The 20577-nt window shown below is 34.9% G+C and overlaps 3 protein-coding genes across 3 annotated transcripts; all 3 read left to right on the top strand.

Moving 5' to 3' along the window:
* On the top strand, positions 337 to 896 carry LOC104719722 (mediator of RNA polymerase II transcription subunit 20b-like). Its single transcript, XM_019230076.1, has 2 exons — positions 337 to 350; positions 458 to 896. The coding sequence occupies exons 1-2, from the start codon at positions 337 to 339 to the stop codon at positions 894 to 896; spliced, it is 453 nt and encodes a 150-aa protein (XP_019085621.1).
* Positions 1034 to 1345, top strand: LOC109128283 (mediator of RNA polymerase II transcription subunit 20b-like). The gene has a single exon (XM_019234297.1). It carries the CDS (start codon positions 1044 to 1046, stop codon positions 1248 to 1250), a length of 207 nt encoding a protein of 68 aa, XP_019089842.1. The 5' UTR covers positions 1034 to 1043; the 3' UTR covers positions 1251 to 1345.
* On the top strand, positions 14171 to 15041 carry LOC104719712 (RING-H2 finger protein ATL39). The gene has a single exon (XM_010437681.2). The coding sequence runs from the start codon at positions 14329 to 14331 to the stop codon at positions 14728 to 14730; it is 402 nt and encodes a 133-aa protein (XP_010435983.1). The 5' UTR covers positions 14171 to 14328; the 3' UTR covers positions 14731 to 15041.

Below are 20577 nucleotides of genomic sequence, written 5' to 3'. Positions count from 1 at the left end.
TTAGTTGAAAAATCGTGGGTATGAAAATAACAACACTAATTACTTTAGGTTTTAAATAACACATTTCTATTATTTGATGTATTTTTATTCCAATCCAAAATCATTGGGTATTAAATTTCCAAATAAAAATAACTTCGGGTTTTTTTTGGCATTTTTCCCTATTTTTATATATCCAAATACTACACTAGATGAGATGTGTCTTTCTCCTTTTGTTTTTTTTTTCTTTTCTGATCCACTAGATAAGATGTGTGTCACATTTTATACTTGTAAATTAACGGATACAGTTTTTGTTCAATTTTGTAGTCATTGTGATTTGTTGTACCTCCCTCCAGAACAATGCCCGTCAAATGGTATGTTTGAGTTTAAAGACACTGAAGAATCATTCTTGATTTTTATAATTTACAAATTGTTATGTTAGCCTTTTTTTCATTCTTTGGTCTTTTTCTTTTCTTTCTAGGCTTTTGTATTGGAAACCAAATCAAGGATCAACTCTTAACAGCCAAATCCTAAAGGAAGCTACAAAATGCGTAGAGAGCCTCAATGGCGTCAAAAAAGAAAAATGGAAAGCCACTCTCGAGTATTACAAGCCCTTCCTGCGAGACGAGTCTAATCGAGCGGAGTTCCCTAATGAAGTTGTGGGGGTTTCGCTTCCAGAGGAGCCAAGTAAGTACTATTTCATCATCAGGACGCAGAGGATCGTCATGGAGGCAGATTTGTCGTTTCAACTGATCGTCCAGAAGCTCCAATCTTACACATGCAAGCTCTCGTTTGACTTTGAAGGGTTTCAGTATCAACTTGGTGATTTTCGATTGAGAGTTGGTAAAGTTATTCCTACACATGCCCTGACCGTTAGAGGCATAGTCATGGAGGTAACAAATGTTATAGCATTTGAGTAAATTGAGATATACGGTTTTATAAAAAATGTTGTTGATGATTTAATACTAGTTAAAATGTTGATGCATGCGCTTGCATTTTGTAACTCATATTGGTAAAAATTTGTATGTGTGTGTATTATTCAGGTTGAGTATCTTCCTATATCATCAATGGGAATGGCAAGAAAAGTGAAGGAGGAGTTCTTGGAGATATGGGAAGAAGCTATGTCGAAAAGATCGTTGCCAGGTAAGTTTAAGAACATAGACTTCAACTTTGGGATGTTTGAACTTGGAGACAACTACAGTCCAAAGCACACCGCTGTTCGATATGCTTTCTTCGTGGGTAATTTGATGGCAGCAATCAAAACTGGGTTTTGATTTATTAGTGATTTTAGAGGTCAATAAGCATTGGAAAAAAAATTGGTAACTTAAAAAATGTTTGAAGAACAAGATGTAAAAGTCGGAAAACTTGTGTGATTGGAGCAGATTATGAATTCAGTTTCTCTAGTTTGATTTGAATTTAGATTATGTTTTTTTTTCCACATTTTGGTTTTATGATTGTGAATCTTGATATATCATGGTTTTTGTGGTTTTTAACCATGATATAAGGAGTCTTTTAGTGTCTTTTCATTTGTTTCTAGATTGTTTTTGAGTCTTTACAGGTTTTTAGCATGGATGGAGCAAAGTGGAGCGATTTGGATCAGTTGAGCAATAATTCGGAGGAAAAGAACTTGGAGTCAGAACAGAGAGGGAGTGTCGATCGACACTGCCTTAGCATCGATCGACACCCTCTTTAGGCGATGAAGAATCACAAATTTGGAAGTTTTACAAATCTGCCCCAAAGTTTTCCATATTTGCAACATAAGTCCCTGACGTGTTTTAGGACATATATATATAGTTTTTAGGTTTTCCAAACCCTTAAGTTTTATTCTAGCAAGTTTTATTTTTCTGCAACCCTGAGAGATTTTTGAGAGCTATTGGAGAGAGAGATCTGAACTGCTTTGAGAGAAGAATTCTTAAACTCCTTTCTTACTCTTTTAATCTCTATTGCTTATTATTCAGAATCATGTCTTGTTCTTCATTGATTATGTCTGAGTAGTTTGCTTGTTAGGTTTAGGGTTTTTCACAGGGATTTTATGAATTATTAGATCTGTTTTTTTAGGATTCTTTATCTATCTAGATCTTCATCTTAGGTTGTTCTTCATATTAATCCTTGATTGGCCATCTAGAATTAATACTTTAGGAAAATAAATTGATATGAGAATATAATTGTTTTCCTGATAAAACCTTTTGATGAGCAAAATTATTTCTTGCAAAGAGATTTGATTTAATAATTTTGTGAACAATCTAAACCTGATTTTATTGCTGATTTTTAACCTAGAATTTTACAAAGAGATTTGGATTTTCTGGTTTTAAATTTAGATATTATTTGCAGTGAGAACTGATTTAATTTACAAAAGTGTTTAGAGTTCTAGATCTGTTCTTAATTGTTTGAATCCTAATTTATTGATTGATTTAATATTTCATAATTTCCTGAGAAATTCCCTAGGCCTAGCTTTTTGATCTTCTGAATTTACAACAGCTTTTATTTAATATTTTGCATTGCTTTTATTTAAATTCAATTTAATCTGTTTAGCTTAATTATAAAACTCTATAATTTATTGTGTAGTCTTGAGTCCTTGTGGAATTCGACCCCTAAGTACTGCATTGATCTCTTAATTTGAGAGAGTAGCTCTAGGGTAAATTTGAGCATATCAAATTTTGGCGCCGTTGCCGGGGACTCTTTGATCTACCATTAGATTTGAGTTTTAGATTTTGTCTAAATTTTTCTTTTTATTTTCAAACTAACACGCTTTTGTTTTCTTCTCTCTTGTGTGTTTCAGGTGTATGCCTAATAAGCCTAACACAAGGAGCAACAAGACTGGTCCAATTCTGAAGCTTTCAAACCAAGAGTTGGGAAAACTTGAGCGTGAGAACAGAAAAGCAGCCAAATCTCTGAAGATGGTTAACACGATCATTCTGATGCGTGATGAGGCTGGTGTTTTGAGGGATCAAGAGGGCCACTTGCGCAATGAGCAGGGCCAAAAGCTTGATGCAGAAGGAAACGTGATTGCTGAACCTGTTGTCAACGAGCAGGCTGTCGTGAACCAGCAAGCTGGTGTCGTTGATGATCCAAACCTTGGTGTCGATCGACACCAACCAGGTGGCATCGATCGACACCCACCTGCAGCCGTGCGTGGAGCTGCCAACCACGTACAGAACCCCGTTCGACGACAGGAGAACAACCGGGATCTGATCAGGACCATTGCTGACTACAATCGGGCTGATCTGGTGTATGAGAACCGGTCTGCTATTGTTCCTCCCCCTTTTCAGAGGAATGATTTTGAGTTGAAACCTGCGTACTTTCAACTAGTTGGGCAGAGACCTTTCTCTGCTTTGCCCAATGAGAAGCCTCTGGACCATATTGAGCATTTTGAGGATCTTGTGACCAGTATCAAGGCTAATGGAGTGACTGAGGACTTCATATTCTGCAAGCTCTTCCCATACTCACTTGCAGGAGAGGCATCTCAGTGGTTGAAGCAGTTGCCAGCTGGATCTTTGACATCTTGGCAACAAGTCAAAGTGGCTTTCCTCAACCATTTCTATGATGATGCAATGTCAGATGAGCTGAGAGTCAAGATCTCTTCATTCAAGGAAGGACATGATGAAGCTTTGAAGGCAGCTTGGGTGAGGTTCAAAGCTTATCAAAGAGACTGTCCACACCATGGTTTTTCAAGGGTTCAACTGTTGAGTATTTTCTTTAGAGGGTGTGACTGGAAGTATCAGTTAGCTTTAGATGCTGCAAGTCATGGGAACTTCAAGACAAGATTTCCAGAAGATGCAGAAGTTTTGATTGAGAATTTGGCTTCTAGCAATAGCACTAAAAGAGCTGATGCTGAAAGAAAGAGACTGCATGGAGAGTTTGATGCAAATCAGCTAGCTTCTGTTAGTGCTAAGCTTGATTCAGTGCACAATCTTCTTGTGGGAAAGAAGTCAGTCCAATTTGCTGCTGAAGTTGAGACGTTTGAGCCAGAGCCAGAGAATTCAGAGGAGAATGTCAACTATGTGTATGGAGCTGGGTATCAGGGACAGAGATTCGGTAATCAGCAAGGAAACAGACCTTACAATGGTGACCAGAAGCAGCAACAGAACAATGGCTATACAAGAACCTATGGGAATTCATCTTATCAGTCTCCACCTCCTAAGACTTATTCTGAGAGTAGAATGGAGGCCATGCTTGAGCAGCTTCTACAAGGTCAAGAGAATTTGACAGTGACATTCAATGGAAAGATTGACAATGTCTACACTGAACTGAATGGGAAGATAGAAGCATTGAATGTTCATGTTAAGAAGCTGGAGGTTCAAGTTGCACAGACTGCTGGGTCTGTCAAAAGGCAAGAGAATTATCTTCCAGCAAGAACTGAGTCAAACCCCAGACATGCTTGCAATGCCATATCAGTGAGAGATGAAGATGATGGTGAAATTGTTTCTGCAGAACAAGGAGAAAAATCGGCCAATCTGTCGGATCCAGATGATGGTGTCGATCGACACCACCTGGGTGTCGGTCGACACCCATCTCAGTCAGATGCGGAAAACACAAAATCTCAGGTTCCAGTTGTTGTTGAAAGGGTCTACAAGCCTAAGATTCCTTTTCCCAAGCCAAGAAGGTCTAAGCAGGAGCTTGANTTAAGGTTGGCAACTTCATGATTCCTACTGACTTTGTGGTGCTGAAGTATGATCAAGTGCCTAAAGATCCTCTCATCTTAGGAAGATCTTTCTTGGCTACAGCTGGTGCCATCATAGATGTGCAGAAGCGACATATAGCACTGAATGTGGATGGTTTGAGTTTGAATTTTGAGATGGATAAGCTGAGGAGGGCTCCTACTATTGATGGACAGACTTTTTCTGTTGAAAAAGTTTCTGCAACATGGGCATCATGCTCAGTGTCGATCGACACCAACAATGAGGCATCGATCGACACCCCTCCACATTCGAGACAAAGTTTGTCCAAAGTTGAAGCTCCAAGACAGAAACCTGTTCCCAAACAGAAAGTCTCCCATTCCACCCTCCAGAGTCCTCATGTAAGGCAAAGGTACACCTCTTCTGCACCTAATCCTCCTCCTATCATCAACAAGAATTTCAAAGAGATAAAAACTGTTTTGCAGTTAACCAAGCCACGAGATTATCGTAGAGCGCTTGTTTCTTCTGTTGATGATTTTGCAGGACATAAGAGAGGCAAACCAATCCCTAAATCCCACCCTGGTCCTGTTCCTCACATCCTTGGCAAGCCTCATGCACCTAAAGCTTATACACCACCTTGGATGAAGAGGACTTCAATGCCATGTTCTGATCCTCCGGATGCCTGAGCTCCAACACAGTCAAGCTAATGACTGAAAACAAGCGCTTAGTGGGAGGCAACCCACTGGTAGGTTTTTCTTTTTCTTTTGATTTTGATTTTTGTTTATTTTATTTTTATTTTTGCTTTCCTCTTACTTGATAACACTGGGGACAGTGTTGTTTAAGTCTGGGGGAGGTTAGTTACTAACTATGATTTCTGTTTTTGAGTTTCAGTTGTGTCAGTCAAAACCATAAAGTTTGAGTCAAATTTTTCAAAATTTTTCTTTTTGTCTTTGGGAATTATGATCTTGACTAATGATTTCTCTTATTTGGCTAACACTCTAATGATTATTTGTTTATGCTTGATCTCAGAACTGAAGCTTAGAAAGACTATGAGCCTTATCAACAATCCTGAAAGCCCTTATTCAATGGATATCTGATTGATCTAACGTTGTCTCAACTTTTATCAGGATTTTAACCGGACTTAATCTCTTACTTTGGGGTTGGAAATCAGTGGACTAGACTTCTTCTTCAGGCCATACAAGACAATGCAATTTTTCAAAGTATGTCTCCCCTCTCTCTTCCCTTTAGTGCTGTAAGAAAAAATAAAGAGAATAAAAGATGAGATGATTTTATCAGTTTAGAGAGGTAGGTAAATTACCAGTGACCTCATTATTCTACTCTTGAGTCAAATGATCACACAAAGCTTGGAAGCGAGGGGTAGGTAAATTAGCGATGACCCCGGTATTCGCTTACACCTTTGAAAAAAGAAAAAGAGAGAAAAGAAAAAAAATTTTGAAGTGAGAAAAGGGAGAGGAAAGGAGATGTAAGAAGAATGTCTTGGCCTGAAGAGAGTCCACATGCCACTGATCAATACACCCAAGGAAAGAATTCACTTTATTTATGCTTTAATATTGACTAATGAGATGACAATGGAGATTTCAGAGATTCCAGAGGATTGTGGAATTTGAGTAAGGAATGTTGATGCTGATCATGGTTGAAGTATAAGAAGTAAGTTCTTGAATCAGGTAAATGAAGAGTGTGAATAAAGAATCATCATGCAGTTGAGTGAGTTCCCTGTTTTCAAACCTCTTTCACAGGTCTAAGTTTCTGTTTTGCTTGAGGGCAAGCAAAGGCTAAGTCTGGGGGAGTTGATATATCATGGTTTTTGTGGTTTTTAACCATGATATAAGGAGTCTTTTAGTGTCTTTTCATTTGTTTCTAGATTGTTTTTGAGTCTTTACAGGTTTTTAGCATGGATGGAGCAAAGTGGAGCAATTTGGATCAGTTTGGAGCAATAATCCGCAAGAAATCAACTTGGAATCGATCAGAGGAGATGGTGTCGATCGACACTGCCTTAGCATCGATCGACACCCAGTCCAAACCGACGAGAGAGCCAAATTTGGAAGTTTTACAAAGTTGCCCGAAGTTTTCCATATTTGCAAGACTAGTCCCTGACGTGTTTTAGGACATATATATATAGTTTTTAGGTTTTCCAAACCCTTAAGTTTTATTCTATCAAGTTTTATTTTTCCTGCAACCCTGAGAGATTTTTGAGAGCTTTTGGAGAGAGAGAGATCAAATCTGCTTTGTAGAGAAGAATTCTTGAACTCCTTCTTATTCTTTTAATCTCTATTGCTTATTATTCAGAATCATGTCTTGTTCTTCATTGATCATGTCTGAGTAGTTTGCTTGTTAGGTTTAGGGTTTTTCACAGGGATTTTATGAATTATTAGATCTGTTTATTTAGGATTCTTTATCTATCTAGATCTTCATCTTAGGTTGTTCTTCATATTAATCCTTGATTGGCCATCTAGAATTAATACTTTAGGAAAATAAATTGATATGAGAATATAATTGATTTTCCTGATAAAACCTTTTGATGAGCAAAATTATTTCTTGCAAAGAGATTTGATTTAATAATTTTGTGAACAATCTAAACCTGATTTTATTGCTGATTTTTAACCTAGAATTTTACAAAGAGATTTGGATTTTCTGGTTTTAAATTTAGATATTATTTGCAGTGAGAACTGATTTAATTTACAAAAGTGTTTAGAGTTCTAGATCTGTTCTTAATTGCTTGAATCCTAATTTATTGATTGATTTAATATTTCATAATTTTCTGAGAAATTCCCTAGGCCTAGCTTTTTGATCTTCTGAATTTACAACAGCTTTTATTTAATATTTTGCATTGCTTTTCTTTATTTAAATCAATTTGTTTAACATAATTATAAAACTCTATAATCCATTGTGTGTGATCTTGAGTCTCTGTGGAATTCGACCCCTAAGTACTGCAGTGATCTCTTAATTTGAGAGAGTAGCTCTAGGGTTAATTTGAGCATATCAAATCTTTTTGAATCTTTCGACCCTAAACCCAATATGTACAACTAAGGCAACAATGACAAAACTACTCTTAATTATTTTGCAACCACAAAATAAAACCATAGAAAATGTTGGATGAGTGCTCTTGGGGTTACAATATTTTTGTCAGTTATGGAGTTGGGTTTAAGACCCATAGATGAAGAGAAGCCTAAATGAAGAATCGAAACGCAAAAGGGAGTTTTGGCAGGTGCGGTTGCATAGAGCTTTAACAGTAGTATCTTATATAATATGAGAAGATTTTTTCCAACTTTTGCTACGGGGGTGACACTTGGCGTTTTATCTATCTGACACCTGTACATTTTTGTTGTTTGGACCTAATTAACTAAAATCATTTGTACTTTGGATCTAATTCACTAAAAGCCCATAAAAAAAAAAAAACTCTCAACATTTCCTTCTTCCCTTTATCAATTAGTCCCTTTCCGATCTAAACCCACAATTTATCAGTTTGTGGTTTCATCCTAGGAACAATGTGATTATAGTTTATATTGAAATTATAAAAATGAGTTTCAATCTTATGTATGATTCACGGGCAAGAACAGATTCTAAATTATGTATAAAATTTATTTATGGATTTCAATCTTATAAATGATTCATAGGTAAGAAATGAATATAAATTATATTAGATTGTAAGATGTTTGCGTGTTTCCAAAATTCTCTTATAAATTCATAAATTTTTGACTTAAAATTTAAACTATGGGTTTCCATTCCTGGGTTTAGTTTCTGGCCTTTAATCTTATATAATCTAATGGTGTGATGTTTTATGTAAGTAATTTTATAATTGCTTACTCATTTACTTCCCATTACATCTTACCAATTCGTTTTCCATAATATTAGAATTCAACCTGTTTTCCATTAAATTAAATTTCAGTCGTAATTACTCTCATTTTAAAAGATATTTTCAGTCATTATTATTTAATTTCAGTCATTAGGTTCCTATGAAGAATTATATTATTTTTATATATCTTTCCAAATTGCAATAGGTATTCTTGAATAAATTTAAATATTTTTTTTCAGGTTATCATGTTTGTTGTTCACATTAAAAATACATCAGAAAAAAATAATATAATGTGAAAATGTTTGACAAATTTACTTATTCATTACAATGTTTATGTATGTCTTTCCTAATCTCCATGGGCCAGTCCGGAAATTTTGGATGACCTATGCCAATTTTTTTAAAATAAACCATTTTCATTATCATAAATAAAATTATAAGAATAGTAATATAAAAAATTATTTTTATAAGATAGTTTCTAAGTCCAAAAACCAAAATATGTTTGTTTTGCATGCTCACATTTTTTTGTCTTCTCAATGTTTTCATGTTCATTTAAATATTTATACAAAAATAAATATTATATTGCCTAATAACTCATTATTGCTTTAAAACTCTTCAAATATAGAAACTTTTTCCATTAGAGTTTCAATTTTTTTTTTCTAAATTAAATTTTACTTTAAAATTCATTAACAACAAGTTTAATTAACATTAATCTAATGCTCATTCACCAACAATTCAAAAGATAGCTTTTTACATAAACCTAATAAAACTTTATCCGTAAATTGGATATATCTACATAAATAATATATGTTTTTCTTATATAAAACTTGAACTTATAATTTTTTCGAAATTATAAAAAAATCTAATAATAACTGAACTTATAATTTTTTATTTTTTTCTACTTGAAAGACAAAAAAACTTTTGACCTAAAGTATGCTCCAAAAAATATGTTGTTCTAATGCTTAGCTTCATTTGCTTATCCTATGGGCTTTGTTTCATGCCGAGCCTTGAACCATGTTTTATATTTACTCTAGTGTTGTCGTGTTTGTTGGTTATGTTAATACTACTACATCATGAAAAAATGAACTATCAAGATTTAATATGTTCAACATCACTACAAGAAATATGCCTATTTTTAGCACACAAAAATGCTATCATTTCGTTTTGATAGCGATTTTGTAAACGTTGTCTTTGCCGGTGCCATCTTAGAAGAGGCACATACAATAGTGTTTTTTCCTTTGGTATTATGTGTCTCTCTATAATAGCACATTATTATCGCTATATTAAGATTATTAGTAGCGTTTTTAATTTACTATGTTATAATTAATAGTAGCGAAATATTTGTACTATAGTTTTGTCAATGGTAGCTACATATTGTTGCAATAATATATTTTATGGTAACACAAAATTTACATTATAATTTAGTTTAATAAAATATAAATTTATTTAAAATATATATTAAATAAATTATCCAAAACATACATACCATATTTTAGACTAAAACAAGTTATCAAACCAAGTCTTATACCAAGTATTTACTACATATTACATAACATGCAAACAAGTTGACAAGAGACGTTAAAACCTTAGGAACTCCTACTTTATTCTTGAATATAACTCTTCTTCTTCGTCTTTTTCAAATCCTCCTCAAAGCTTTAATACACCTATTCTTACTCGACTTGTCTTCTTGTGGTCCTCACTCCTGCATTTTCCCAACAAAGAGACTTAACAAGTCAAATCAACTTTCAGACTCTAGAAGTCCATCAAACAAAAACACACCGATCCACCCTTTTTATGTTAGGTTTTGTTTATTTCTTATATTTTACGATCTATATATATATTTTTTTGAGCATTGATGTGGTAACTAAAACTTCTTCTTATTAGACGATGCATATGAGTCTCTCCAATGTAAATTTAGTTTGTGATGTTACTATCATATGTTTAAAGAATCATGTTGTTAAGATTGTGATGTCTTTTTATATCATGGTTTGATATGACTATGAGTTGCATTTTTCTGTACTAATTAATTTGACTTCTATAGTTTTGAGTAGTATATGCTAATTGTATATTGGTATCATATATTTTTAGTAATCTTAGTATCAAATAGCTTTAGAATTAACCATCTTATAAATAAAAGAACAAAATAAATTCCCATAACATTTTCCACTTTCACATATAATAGTTTACTTCCTAAGAAACTTTATTATTATGACATTTGATATTACAATATTCTACGGGTTGTCTTCTAAGTAGCTACGACAAAAGAAATATTTGTTCCATTCAATTGCATTTATAATAAAGCTAAATAGACAGATCTAAAAATTCATTTCGGCAATGGAACAAAACTATTGCATTTTTATACTCATATATTAAAATTCAATTGCATTTATGATAAAACTTAGAGTAATTTTTTATAACTTTATTTACTTGGATTCATTTTTATTATTAAAATTTCGTAAAAACTATTTTAGTTTGTATTAGAATGTATAAATAATAAATTATATGATGAGGGATGTGATTGCATTTTTTACCTCACCAAAAATTAGCTGGTAAAATATATTTATTAAGTTCATTTTTGTTTACCTAAATTTCATATTTAGATTGTATATATGTAAGTTATATTCCAAGATTACATGTTTTTGTAGATGTCAAAGTGGTAATATAAATTGTGCAAACGCAAGCGAGAAAATAAAAAGATGGGGAATGCTTAATATGTATTGAAAATCTAAAAGGAGAAAAAACCGTAATCAAAAATTTCTTCACATGTTGAAATACTCTAATACTATATATAAAAGGAAAATTCAAGTAACACCAAACAAAAGAATCCAAAAAAAAATGAAATGATCACTATATTTTTAAAATCACTAACAATTACTGAGTAAACAAATAAAAGAACTAATAATATCCAAATTCCTAAAATTCAAAAACAATGTAAGCTAAACCCGTGCGTAGCACGGAATTACTTCTTGAGAGAGAAATAGAGAGAGAGATCCAAGTTTGATTTTTTTCTTCCTCAAAAACCTTTAAGAGACTCGTTTAGGTACGTGTAGCTTTGATTATATCTCTTGTGTAACCTGTAGGCTGTAGTTGATTTCTCGTGAGAGTGAAGCATTCTCTCAAGTTTGATCTTTCTTCTGATCTGATACCTATCTGGTTTATTTTTGTAGTTTGATATTGTTATCCTTATATACGCTTTTTTTTTTCTCTTAGGATGATCTTTGCTTTAAGCTTGAGTATGTACGTTATCCAGACAGTGTTGTTCAAAAGCCTAGAAACCGTACTTTCAAACTGTGCTTCTTCGATTGCAGAAAACTTAGCCCATTGTTCACTGAGGGAGATGAAGTAGTGTCTCCAATGTTGGTGAATCAAGATTGACCTAAAGCTACTAGTACTGAGGTAATGAAGTCTCCTATGGTCAACTTGTATTCTTCTCCCACAAAGACCTTTATAATCCATGTTTTCTAACATGCTGAACTTCACCCGCCATAGTGCATTCATAGATGGAATTATGTTGGAAGAGATAGGAACCCGATATGAAGACAAGCAAGTCTCTGCTACTGAGCTGCTGCTCTCGCCTAACTGTCTTAAAGTTCTTAGAAATTGCATCTCTAATGCGAGTTTCTTCAACAACAGAAGGGGAACAAGCTTTGAGGAATTAGTGCCAGCAAATCCAACGTTGGTGGATCTAAATTCTTAAAGCTACTATAACTGAGGTAAGTCAGTCTTGTATGGTTAACTTGTATTCTTCTCCTACAAATACCTTAATCATCCCAGTATTTTACGTGCAGAACTTCACCCGTCATAGTACATTCACTAATGGAGTAATATTGGAAGAGAGAGATAAAATTCCAATATGAAGACAAGCAAGTCTTGTCGTGTCTTCTTTGTTGTACCCTCATCTTTCAAAAATTGCACCTATTAATTTTTGCATCTCTTCATGGTACTCCCATCTTTCAAAAATCGCACTTATTAATTTTTGCACATTTTGTTTCATACTTCTATGTTTTACACCTTTATATTTTACACCTTTTTGTGTATTATATATAAACTTTATGGACTACAAAAACAAGTTTTAAATTTTATTGTTTTCTGAGTATTTTATAAACTTACAAATTAATAAATAAAATCAAATAATTATTTTATTGGATAAACCTGCATCAATCTTCAATTCAAGGTATTTTTTTATATTTGCATTGTGTTGGAATAGATATAGATAGATTTATGAAACTCACCGAACCAATGATAAAAGCTTATGAATTAACATGTTAGTGTCTACTTATGAACTTGTTAGTGTCTACTTATGAACTTGTTAGTGTCCATTCGGTTAAATACGAATAAATTTAATTTATTCTCTATTAGATTATTATTATTATTATACATGTGGTCATATAGTTCGGAAAGAGTATAACATTAATGATCTATAAAGACATAAACCCTTCAGGCATACAAAATTATTTTATTCTTTTTTGTATTGTTCTATTTATAATAAATCAATTTTTGGGGGTCAACTTTAATCTAACGGATGAAATTATTTCTATTATCTCATCTAATGGTTTAGAATTATTAATGATCCCAACAGTTGCAAGTTTTTTTTTGTGTTTTTTCGTCGTACCTCCATCTTTCAAAAATCGTACATATTAATTTTTACACATTTTTATTTCACACCTCTATGTTTTACAAATCTGTATTTTACAGCTCTTTGTTTATTATATATAGATTTTTATGGACTATTAAAACAAGTTTTGATTTTACTTTCTCTGTTGAGTTTGTACCATGAAGATTTCTTCGGAGACTTCTTTCACACATATCATGATCTGATTGGTTTTCTTTTTTTTTTCTTATAATTTGAATTAAATAATAGTTAAACTATATTAAAAATATTAAAATAATATATTTGAGAAAATCATAGAGTTTCTACTAATGTTGATGTTCTAAAGTAGTACAATCTTACCGAAAACCAAAAGACAGAAAGTTTATCACACTAATATTTCAAAAGTCTACTGAAGGTTGACCAGCTATCCTGCTAAATTTAAACTTGACAATAGTGTTTCCTTGAGGACTTTTCTCTTCCCAATACTTGTCAACCATATATATCCCATCATACGCATAATTTTTTCCTCTATGAATGATCCAATCTTTTTTGGCCTAGGATCACTCGCACCGGAGTCTTTTTCTTAATGTTATTAGCTAAAGCCAAATTTCCTCCAACAAACTTCTAATCTTTGATTGCGTTCTGATCCCTGCTCTTCACGTTATCTCCTTGACCGCAATAGATCATTATACAGTTAACGAATCTATCGTCGTAATCATTACCTTCAGATGAAACGATGCTAGTAATCTCATTTTGATAAATACTGAATTTTTTTTAAAAAAATATGTGTACATGTTTACGTGCTCGAGTACAAAATTAATTTACATACACATACCGACATTTTTTTTGACGTCACAGGTACCGACCTAATAGTATCAAACGCATATTATGTAATATACGGTATGTGATTATAAATAATCATGTTTACAATGACATTATGGTATGTAACTATAAATAATCATGTTTACATTGACATTACGGTATGTAATTATAAATAATCATGTTTACATTGACATTTTATTTGACCCAAAAAAAAAAAAAACATTGACATTTTTGACTTTTTTTGTTTTTTTAGTTTGATCGGTGTTAGTAAACTATATCTCAAAAACTATTCAAACTCATTTCTATTCCTTCAAATTAGTTTTTGTCTAAGCAACTATAAAATTAGCAACTAGGAAAGTGCTAGAGTCGTCGCACTAGTTTATTATGAACACGAAGAAGCACGGTGGCGCGTGGAAATTACCTAGAAACTACGAAGAGAAGACGTGAACGCCACTTCTTTCTCTTCTATCTCTTCCCACTACAAATCTCAAGAAGATGTTAAAATCCGAAACATGTCATACTTCAAAAGAAACGAAGGCACAATTTTTTTCGCGTTCGCGAGCATCGGGTTCATAGCGTTTTACTGCATCAATTACTTCATACGGCGATGTAGAGACCGGTCCGCCTCAGCCGGGAACACGTCGGAGGAAGCTGGAATGAGTCCGAGGAGACCACCACGAGGGCTTGACCCTGAGGCCATTGACTCGTGTCCTTCATTTGTTTACAAGGAAGCTAGAGGGATTGAGCCAGGTATAGGCGAGCTAGAATGCGTAGTGTGTTTGAATGAATTCAAAGACGACGAAACGCTGCGTTTGGTACCACCTTGTGTACATGTCTTTCATGCTGACTGTGTAGACATCTGGCTTTCTCATAGCTCCACATGCCCTATCTGTCGTGCTGATGTGATTCCCTAATCGTGTTAGCTCACCTTTGACTTTACATTTTCCGTTCAAGAATTTGTATTTGTGAATAATATTGTGTGTTGATATAGATAAGTTTTTCTCCGGACGAAATTGATATTACTCCTTTTTCTTGGTCAAAAAAACTGTGTGATAATTCGATGTTGTAGAATTTAGATGATATCTAGAACGTGGTCGATAAGTAACCACTATTTGTTGGATTATAAAACCAAACACAACCCTAAAAAACTCGAACTGAACTAGATCGAAACATTTAACCTTAGGTTTTAGAATTTAGATGATATATTGATATCTGTTGGATAAGCTTCAGTATTACTTGGAGCTCAAGATAGACTTATCAAGTTGGATAAGGACTATAGGAGCTCATCATTATCTAATTAGGAATTAGGAGTTATCTAAGTCCTAATAGAAATAAAATTAGTAAAGGATTTCTAGTTCTATATATAAGGTTGTTGAGTTGTGACAAACCTTAAGAGAAACATAAGAGGTGTTTAGTTTTTGAGTTATATTTCTAAACATCAATAAGAAGAGTTATTTCTTAAAAGGTCTTTTGTTTCTGAAATTTTATTTGGTATCAGAGCTTAAGGTAAGTTGATCCTTGAAGCTATCACCTGTCGAGTTATGGCAGAAGGTGAAGGAATCATTACGGAAGCAGTTGCACGGAAGGAAAGTGCTCCATCATCGCTTCAATGTCCCATGTTGACGGCAACAAATTACACCGTATGGGCTATGCGTATGAGGATTGTGTTACGTGTTCACAAGGTTTGGGAAACTATAGAGCCAGGGTCCAATGATGCTGATCTAAACGACATCGCGACAGCATGGATCTTCCAGTCTATACCTGAATCTCTTATTCTCCAGGTTGGTGATCAGAAAACTCCAAGAGATATTTGGAACATGATCAAGAACCGGAACCTGGGTGCAGACCGTGTCAAAGAGGCCCGACTGCAAACACTTATGTCTGACTTTGAGAAGCTGAGTATGTCGGAATCAGACACAATCGATGACTTTGCAAGTAAGTTATCGCAGATCTCGTCTAAAGCCACCTCGTTAGGAGTTCCGATTGAAGAGTCTAGGTTAGTTAAGAAGTTCCTGAGCAGTCTACCAAGAGAGAAATTCATACTGATTGTTGCTTCGCTAGAACAGGTTCTTGATCTCAATACGACAGGGTTTGAAGAAATCATCGGGAGGCTTAAAGTTTACGAAGAAAGGACCCTTGGTAGTGTTAAGCAGGATGATACACAAGACAAGCTTATGTATGTGAGAACTGATCAATCGAATTTTGCAAACTCAAGAGGACGGGGACGCGGACGAGGAGGCAGAGGAAACAGAGGTCGAGGCAGAGGAAGAGGCTATCAGCAGGATCGCCCATCAAACCAAAAGGAACAAAATCAGAACAAGGAGAAGAAGGATAAGGTTCTGATTTGTTTTAGATGTGATAAACCGGGTCATTATGCCTCTAATTGTCCAGAAAGAAATCAAAATCAACAGGAGGTTAACAAAACAGAAACAGAGGAAGCTGATGCAGTTCTTTACATGCATGAAATCGTGTTTCTTAATGAGGAAAAGCTGTTACCGAAGAAATTTGAACTAGAGAAAGTTGAAGAAGGTACTTGGTACTTGGACAACGGAGCATCGAATCACATGACCGGTGTGAAGTCTTTCTTTTCAGAGTTGAACGAAAGAATAAAAGGTAGGGTGAGGTTTGGAGACGGTTCATGTGTTGACATTAGTGGTAAAGGTTCAATACTATTTGAAGGAAAAAATGGAGAACAACAGCTAGTAAGAGATATATACTACATACCACAGCTTAAAAGCAACATCCTAAGTCTAGGGCAAGCAACAGAGCATGGTTGTGATGTTAGGATGAGGCAGAACTACTTGACACTACATGATCCAAGAGGAAGACTCTTAGTAAGGGTACTAAGATCCACAAACAGACTCTACAGAATCAATCTTAAAGTCGGTAATCCTATCTGTTTGCAAACAAGGTCTGAAGATGATACGTGGAGATGGCATGCGAGGCTTGGGCATATAAGCTTTAGGACACTTATGAACATGTCAACACAGCAGATGGTTTACGGACTACCAAGGATTGATAAAGAAAAACAACTATGCGAGTCATGCCTAGTTGGAAAACAGACTCGTCAAGCTTTTCCCACTGCAACACAATTTCGAGCTTCAAGGATTTTGGAGCTTCTACATGCGGACCTGTGCGGACCAATAACTCCTGCAACATTGTCACGAAACAGGTATGTGTTATTGATAATTGATGACTGCACTCGATATATGTGGACCATATTACTTAAGGAGAAGAGCGAGGCTTTTGAGAAGTTTAAAGCTTTTAAAAACCTTGTCGAGAAAGAGTGTGATAAGTTGATCATCACTCTGCGTACTGATAGAGGAGGGGAGTTCACTTCAAGAGATTTTCAGGATTTTTGTGAAAGGAATGGAATAAGGAGACACTTGACTGCCCCCTACACTCCTCAACAAAACGGTGTTGTTGAGAGGAGAAATTGTACACTAATGGAGATGACAAGGAGTATATTAAAGGCTATGAATGTACCAAACTATTTCTGGGGAGAAGCTGTTAGGCATGCGACATATCTGATTAATAGAGTTCCTACAAGAGCTTTAAAGAATCAGACTCCTTATGAGTGCTATCGAAACACGAAACCGAGTATAGATCACATTCGTGTTTTTGGATGTCTTGCCTATGCAAAGATTGAACCGGTGAACTTGAAGAAGCTTGATGACCGGTCTCAAACACTTGTTCATCTCGGGATTGAGCCAGGAACTAAAGCTTATAGGCTTTATAATCCAACAACTAGAAGAGTAGTTGTTAGCCGTGATGTTGTTTTCAACGAAAGAGATGGTTGGACTTGGAAGGGAGCTGATGAGGTTGTCGAGAAAGCACCAGGTATGTTCAGTATGACTTGGGGAGGAGTCGTAGATGATGGACAGGGTCCATACGTGAACACTCAACCAGAAAGCAGTCACGAAAATAGAGCTCATGATGAGCAAGATGAACAGGAGGATGATATAAACGAAGATGAATCTGAGGATGAGGTGATCGAGTATGATAATCAGCCTGCAGATGCTATTCAACCAGAACATAGAAGGTCTGAGAGGCAAAGAAGACGTCCTGGTTACCTTAATGATTATGCATTACTAGCGGATATTGAATGTGAGAGATTACTGCTATCAATCAATGATGAACCGTTAAGCTATGAGGATGCAAAAGGCTTAACTGTTTGGACAACAGCGTGTAAGGAAGAGATGAATTCAATTTATAAGAACAAGACCTGGATGTTAGTTGAGAAGCCACAAGGAGTGAAGGTTATTGGTCTTAAATGGGTTTTTAAGATCAAAAGAAATGCAGACGGTACGATTAGCAAACACAAAGCTCGTTTAGTAGCAAAAGGATATGCTCAACGAGAAGGGATCGATATTGAAGAAGTTTTTGCTCCTGTGGCTAGACTGGAAACAATCAGGCTGCTTGTCGGACTTGCTGCTTCTCATGGTTGGGAAATCCACCATTTAGACGTCAAGACAGCATTCTTACACGGAGAGTTGACTGAGGAGGTTTATGTGTCGCAACCCGAAGGTTTTGAAAAGAAGGGAGAGGAACATAAAGTTTTCAAACTGTTTAAGTCCCTATATGGTTTGCGACAGGCTCCACGGGCATGGAATACTAAACTTGATCAGATTTTGAGAAGTTTGAGATTCAAGAAGTGCTCTAAGGAAAGTGCCGTTTATCACAAAACAGATGGAGCAAAGTTGTTGATTGTTGCGGTTTATGTTGATGATTTATTCATCACAGGGAGTTCGTTAGTGATGATACAAGAGTTCAAAGCTTCAATGTCTTCTAAATTCGAAATGACAGATCTAGGTAAGCTTACCTATTATCTTGGCATCGAAGTGTTGCAGAGTGAAGATGGCATTGAGCTTAAGCAAGAAGGATATGCAAGGAGAATTCTCAAGGAAGCTGGGTTGGACGAGTGTAACTTAACTCATATACCAATGGAGTTTGGTTTAAAAATGTCAAAAGCACTTGAAGAAAAACCAATGGCGGATCCTACTCTGTATCGTCGTAGAATTGGTTGTTTAAGGTACTTACTGCATACGAGACCTGACCTTGCTTTCTCAGTTGGAGTTGTAAGCAGGTATATGCAGGATCCGCGAGCTCCACACGATGCGGCTCTGAAACAAATTCTGAGGTATGTGCAGGGTACTCTGTCTTACGGCCTGAAGTACATGCGAGGAGGTTCAAAAGAGATTGTTGGATACTGTGATAGTAGTCACAACGTGGACCTTGATGATGGTAAAAGCACCTCTGGTTTTATGTTTTATTTCGGAGAGACACCAATCACTTGGTGTGTGCAGAAGCAACAGACGGTTGCTATGTCTTCTTGCGAGGCCGAGTTCATGGCCGCAACAGAGGCTGCAAAGCAAGCTATTTGGCTTCAGGACTTGTTCAGTGAGATTACGGGACAGAACTTGAAGAAGATAAAGCTGTACATTGACAACAAATCCGCTATAGAACTCACTAAAAACCCTGTGTTTCATGGCAAAACCAAGCATATTCATAAGAGATACCATTTTATCCGAGAGTGTGTGGAGAATGGTCAAATTGAAGTGATATTCATTCCAGGAGAAGAGCAGAAGGCAGACATACTTACTAAAGCCCTAGCAAGGATTCAGTTCAAAGAGATGAGGAGCTACATAGGAGTTGAAGACCTCAATAAGAAGAACTTGAAGCTTAGAGGGGTGAATGTTGGATAAGCTTCAGTATTACTTGGAGCTCAAGATAGACTTATCAAGTTGGATAAGGACTATAGGAGCTCATCATTATCTAATTAGGAATTAGGAGTTATCTAAGTCCTAATAGAAATAAAATTAGTAAAGGATTTCTAGTTCTATATATAAGGTTGTTGAGTTGTGACAAACCTTAAGAGAAACATAAGAGGTGTTTAGTTTTTGAGTTATATTTCTAAACATCAATAAAAAAAGTTATTTCTTAAAAGGTCTTTTGTTTCTGAAACTTTAATATCTAGAACGTGATCGATAAGTAATCACTATTTGTTTTGTCAAATAACTAACTCAAACTCGACGTCGACGTGGTATGGTTTAGTGGCGAGCCACTTGCAGGGACGTTTAAATTAGTTATTTGACAAAACAAATGGTGGTTTACTTAAAAATAAAATAAAAAAATAGTGGCGTATTAAGTGTGATTATTCGATGTTGTAGACTTGTAGTGATGAGCAAATCATAAATTCATAATTGCATGTAGTGATGAGCAATTCATAATTGCATGTAGTGGTGACTGTGATGAGCATCTATAACTATTTTGCATGGATTTTCAGTTTTAATGTTTTCAAATATTTTTCACTTCTATGATTTTTTTTAATGCACATTACTTTTTTTACCTTTTTTTTTTGTCAACCCAACTTTTTTTACCTTTTCTTTTTTAACACATTTTCTCAATATGATAAAGAAAAAATTATCATTTCAATGATTTTTTTTTGGTTTAGTTAAGATCTCATCTCAATGAAATTTGAAAAAGAGTTTTGTCAATTGGAAAAAATACACATATCATTTTTATATTAAAAGAAAAGAAAGCTATCTTGGTATGTCAAAATATGCCAATTTTTATATCAGAAACTATGGGAAAAAATGGACCATATTTTTTCTTAATTGCTTTTAGCATCTAAAATGGTAAATTAAGAACAATTCTTGTCACTTAAAACATATATATATATATATATATATATATATATATGTACGATTTGGAGTTCGATTTTAATTTGGTACAAAGTTATGACGTAACGTAGAAACTGG

Source organism: Camelina sativa, chromosome 2 (assembly GCF_000633955.1).
Source record: "Camelina sativa cultivar DH55 chromosome 2, Cs, whole genome shotgun sequence".
NCBI lineage: Eukaryota > Viridiplantae > Streptophyta > Magnoliopsida > Brassicales > Brassicaceae > Camelina > Camelina sativa.
Note: the sequence above shows the minus strand (reverse complement) of the source record. Positions and strands in the feature narration are given on the sequence as shown.

Bases quoted from the DNA above. Each gene is read 5' to 3' on its own strand.
- LOC104719712 (XM_010437681.2), top strand. From the start codon at position 14,329: ATGTCATACTTCAAAAGAAACGAAGGCACAATTTTTTTCGCGTTCGCG.
- LOC109128283 (XM_019234297.1), top strand. From the start codon at position 1,044: ATGGGAATGGCAAGAAAAGTGAAGGAGGAGTTCTTGGAGATATGGGAA.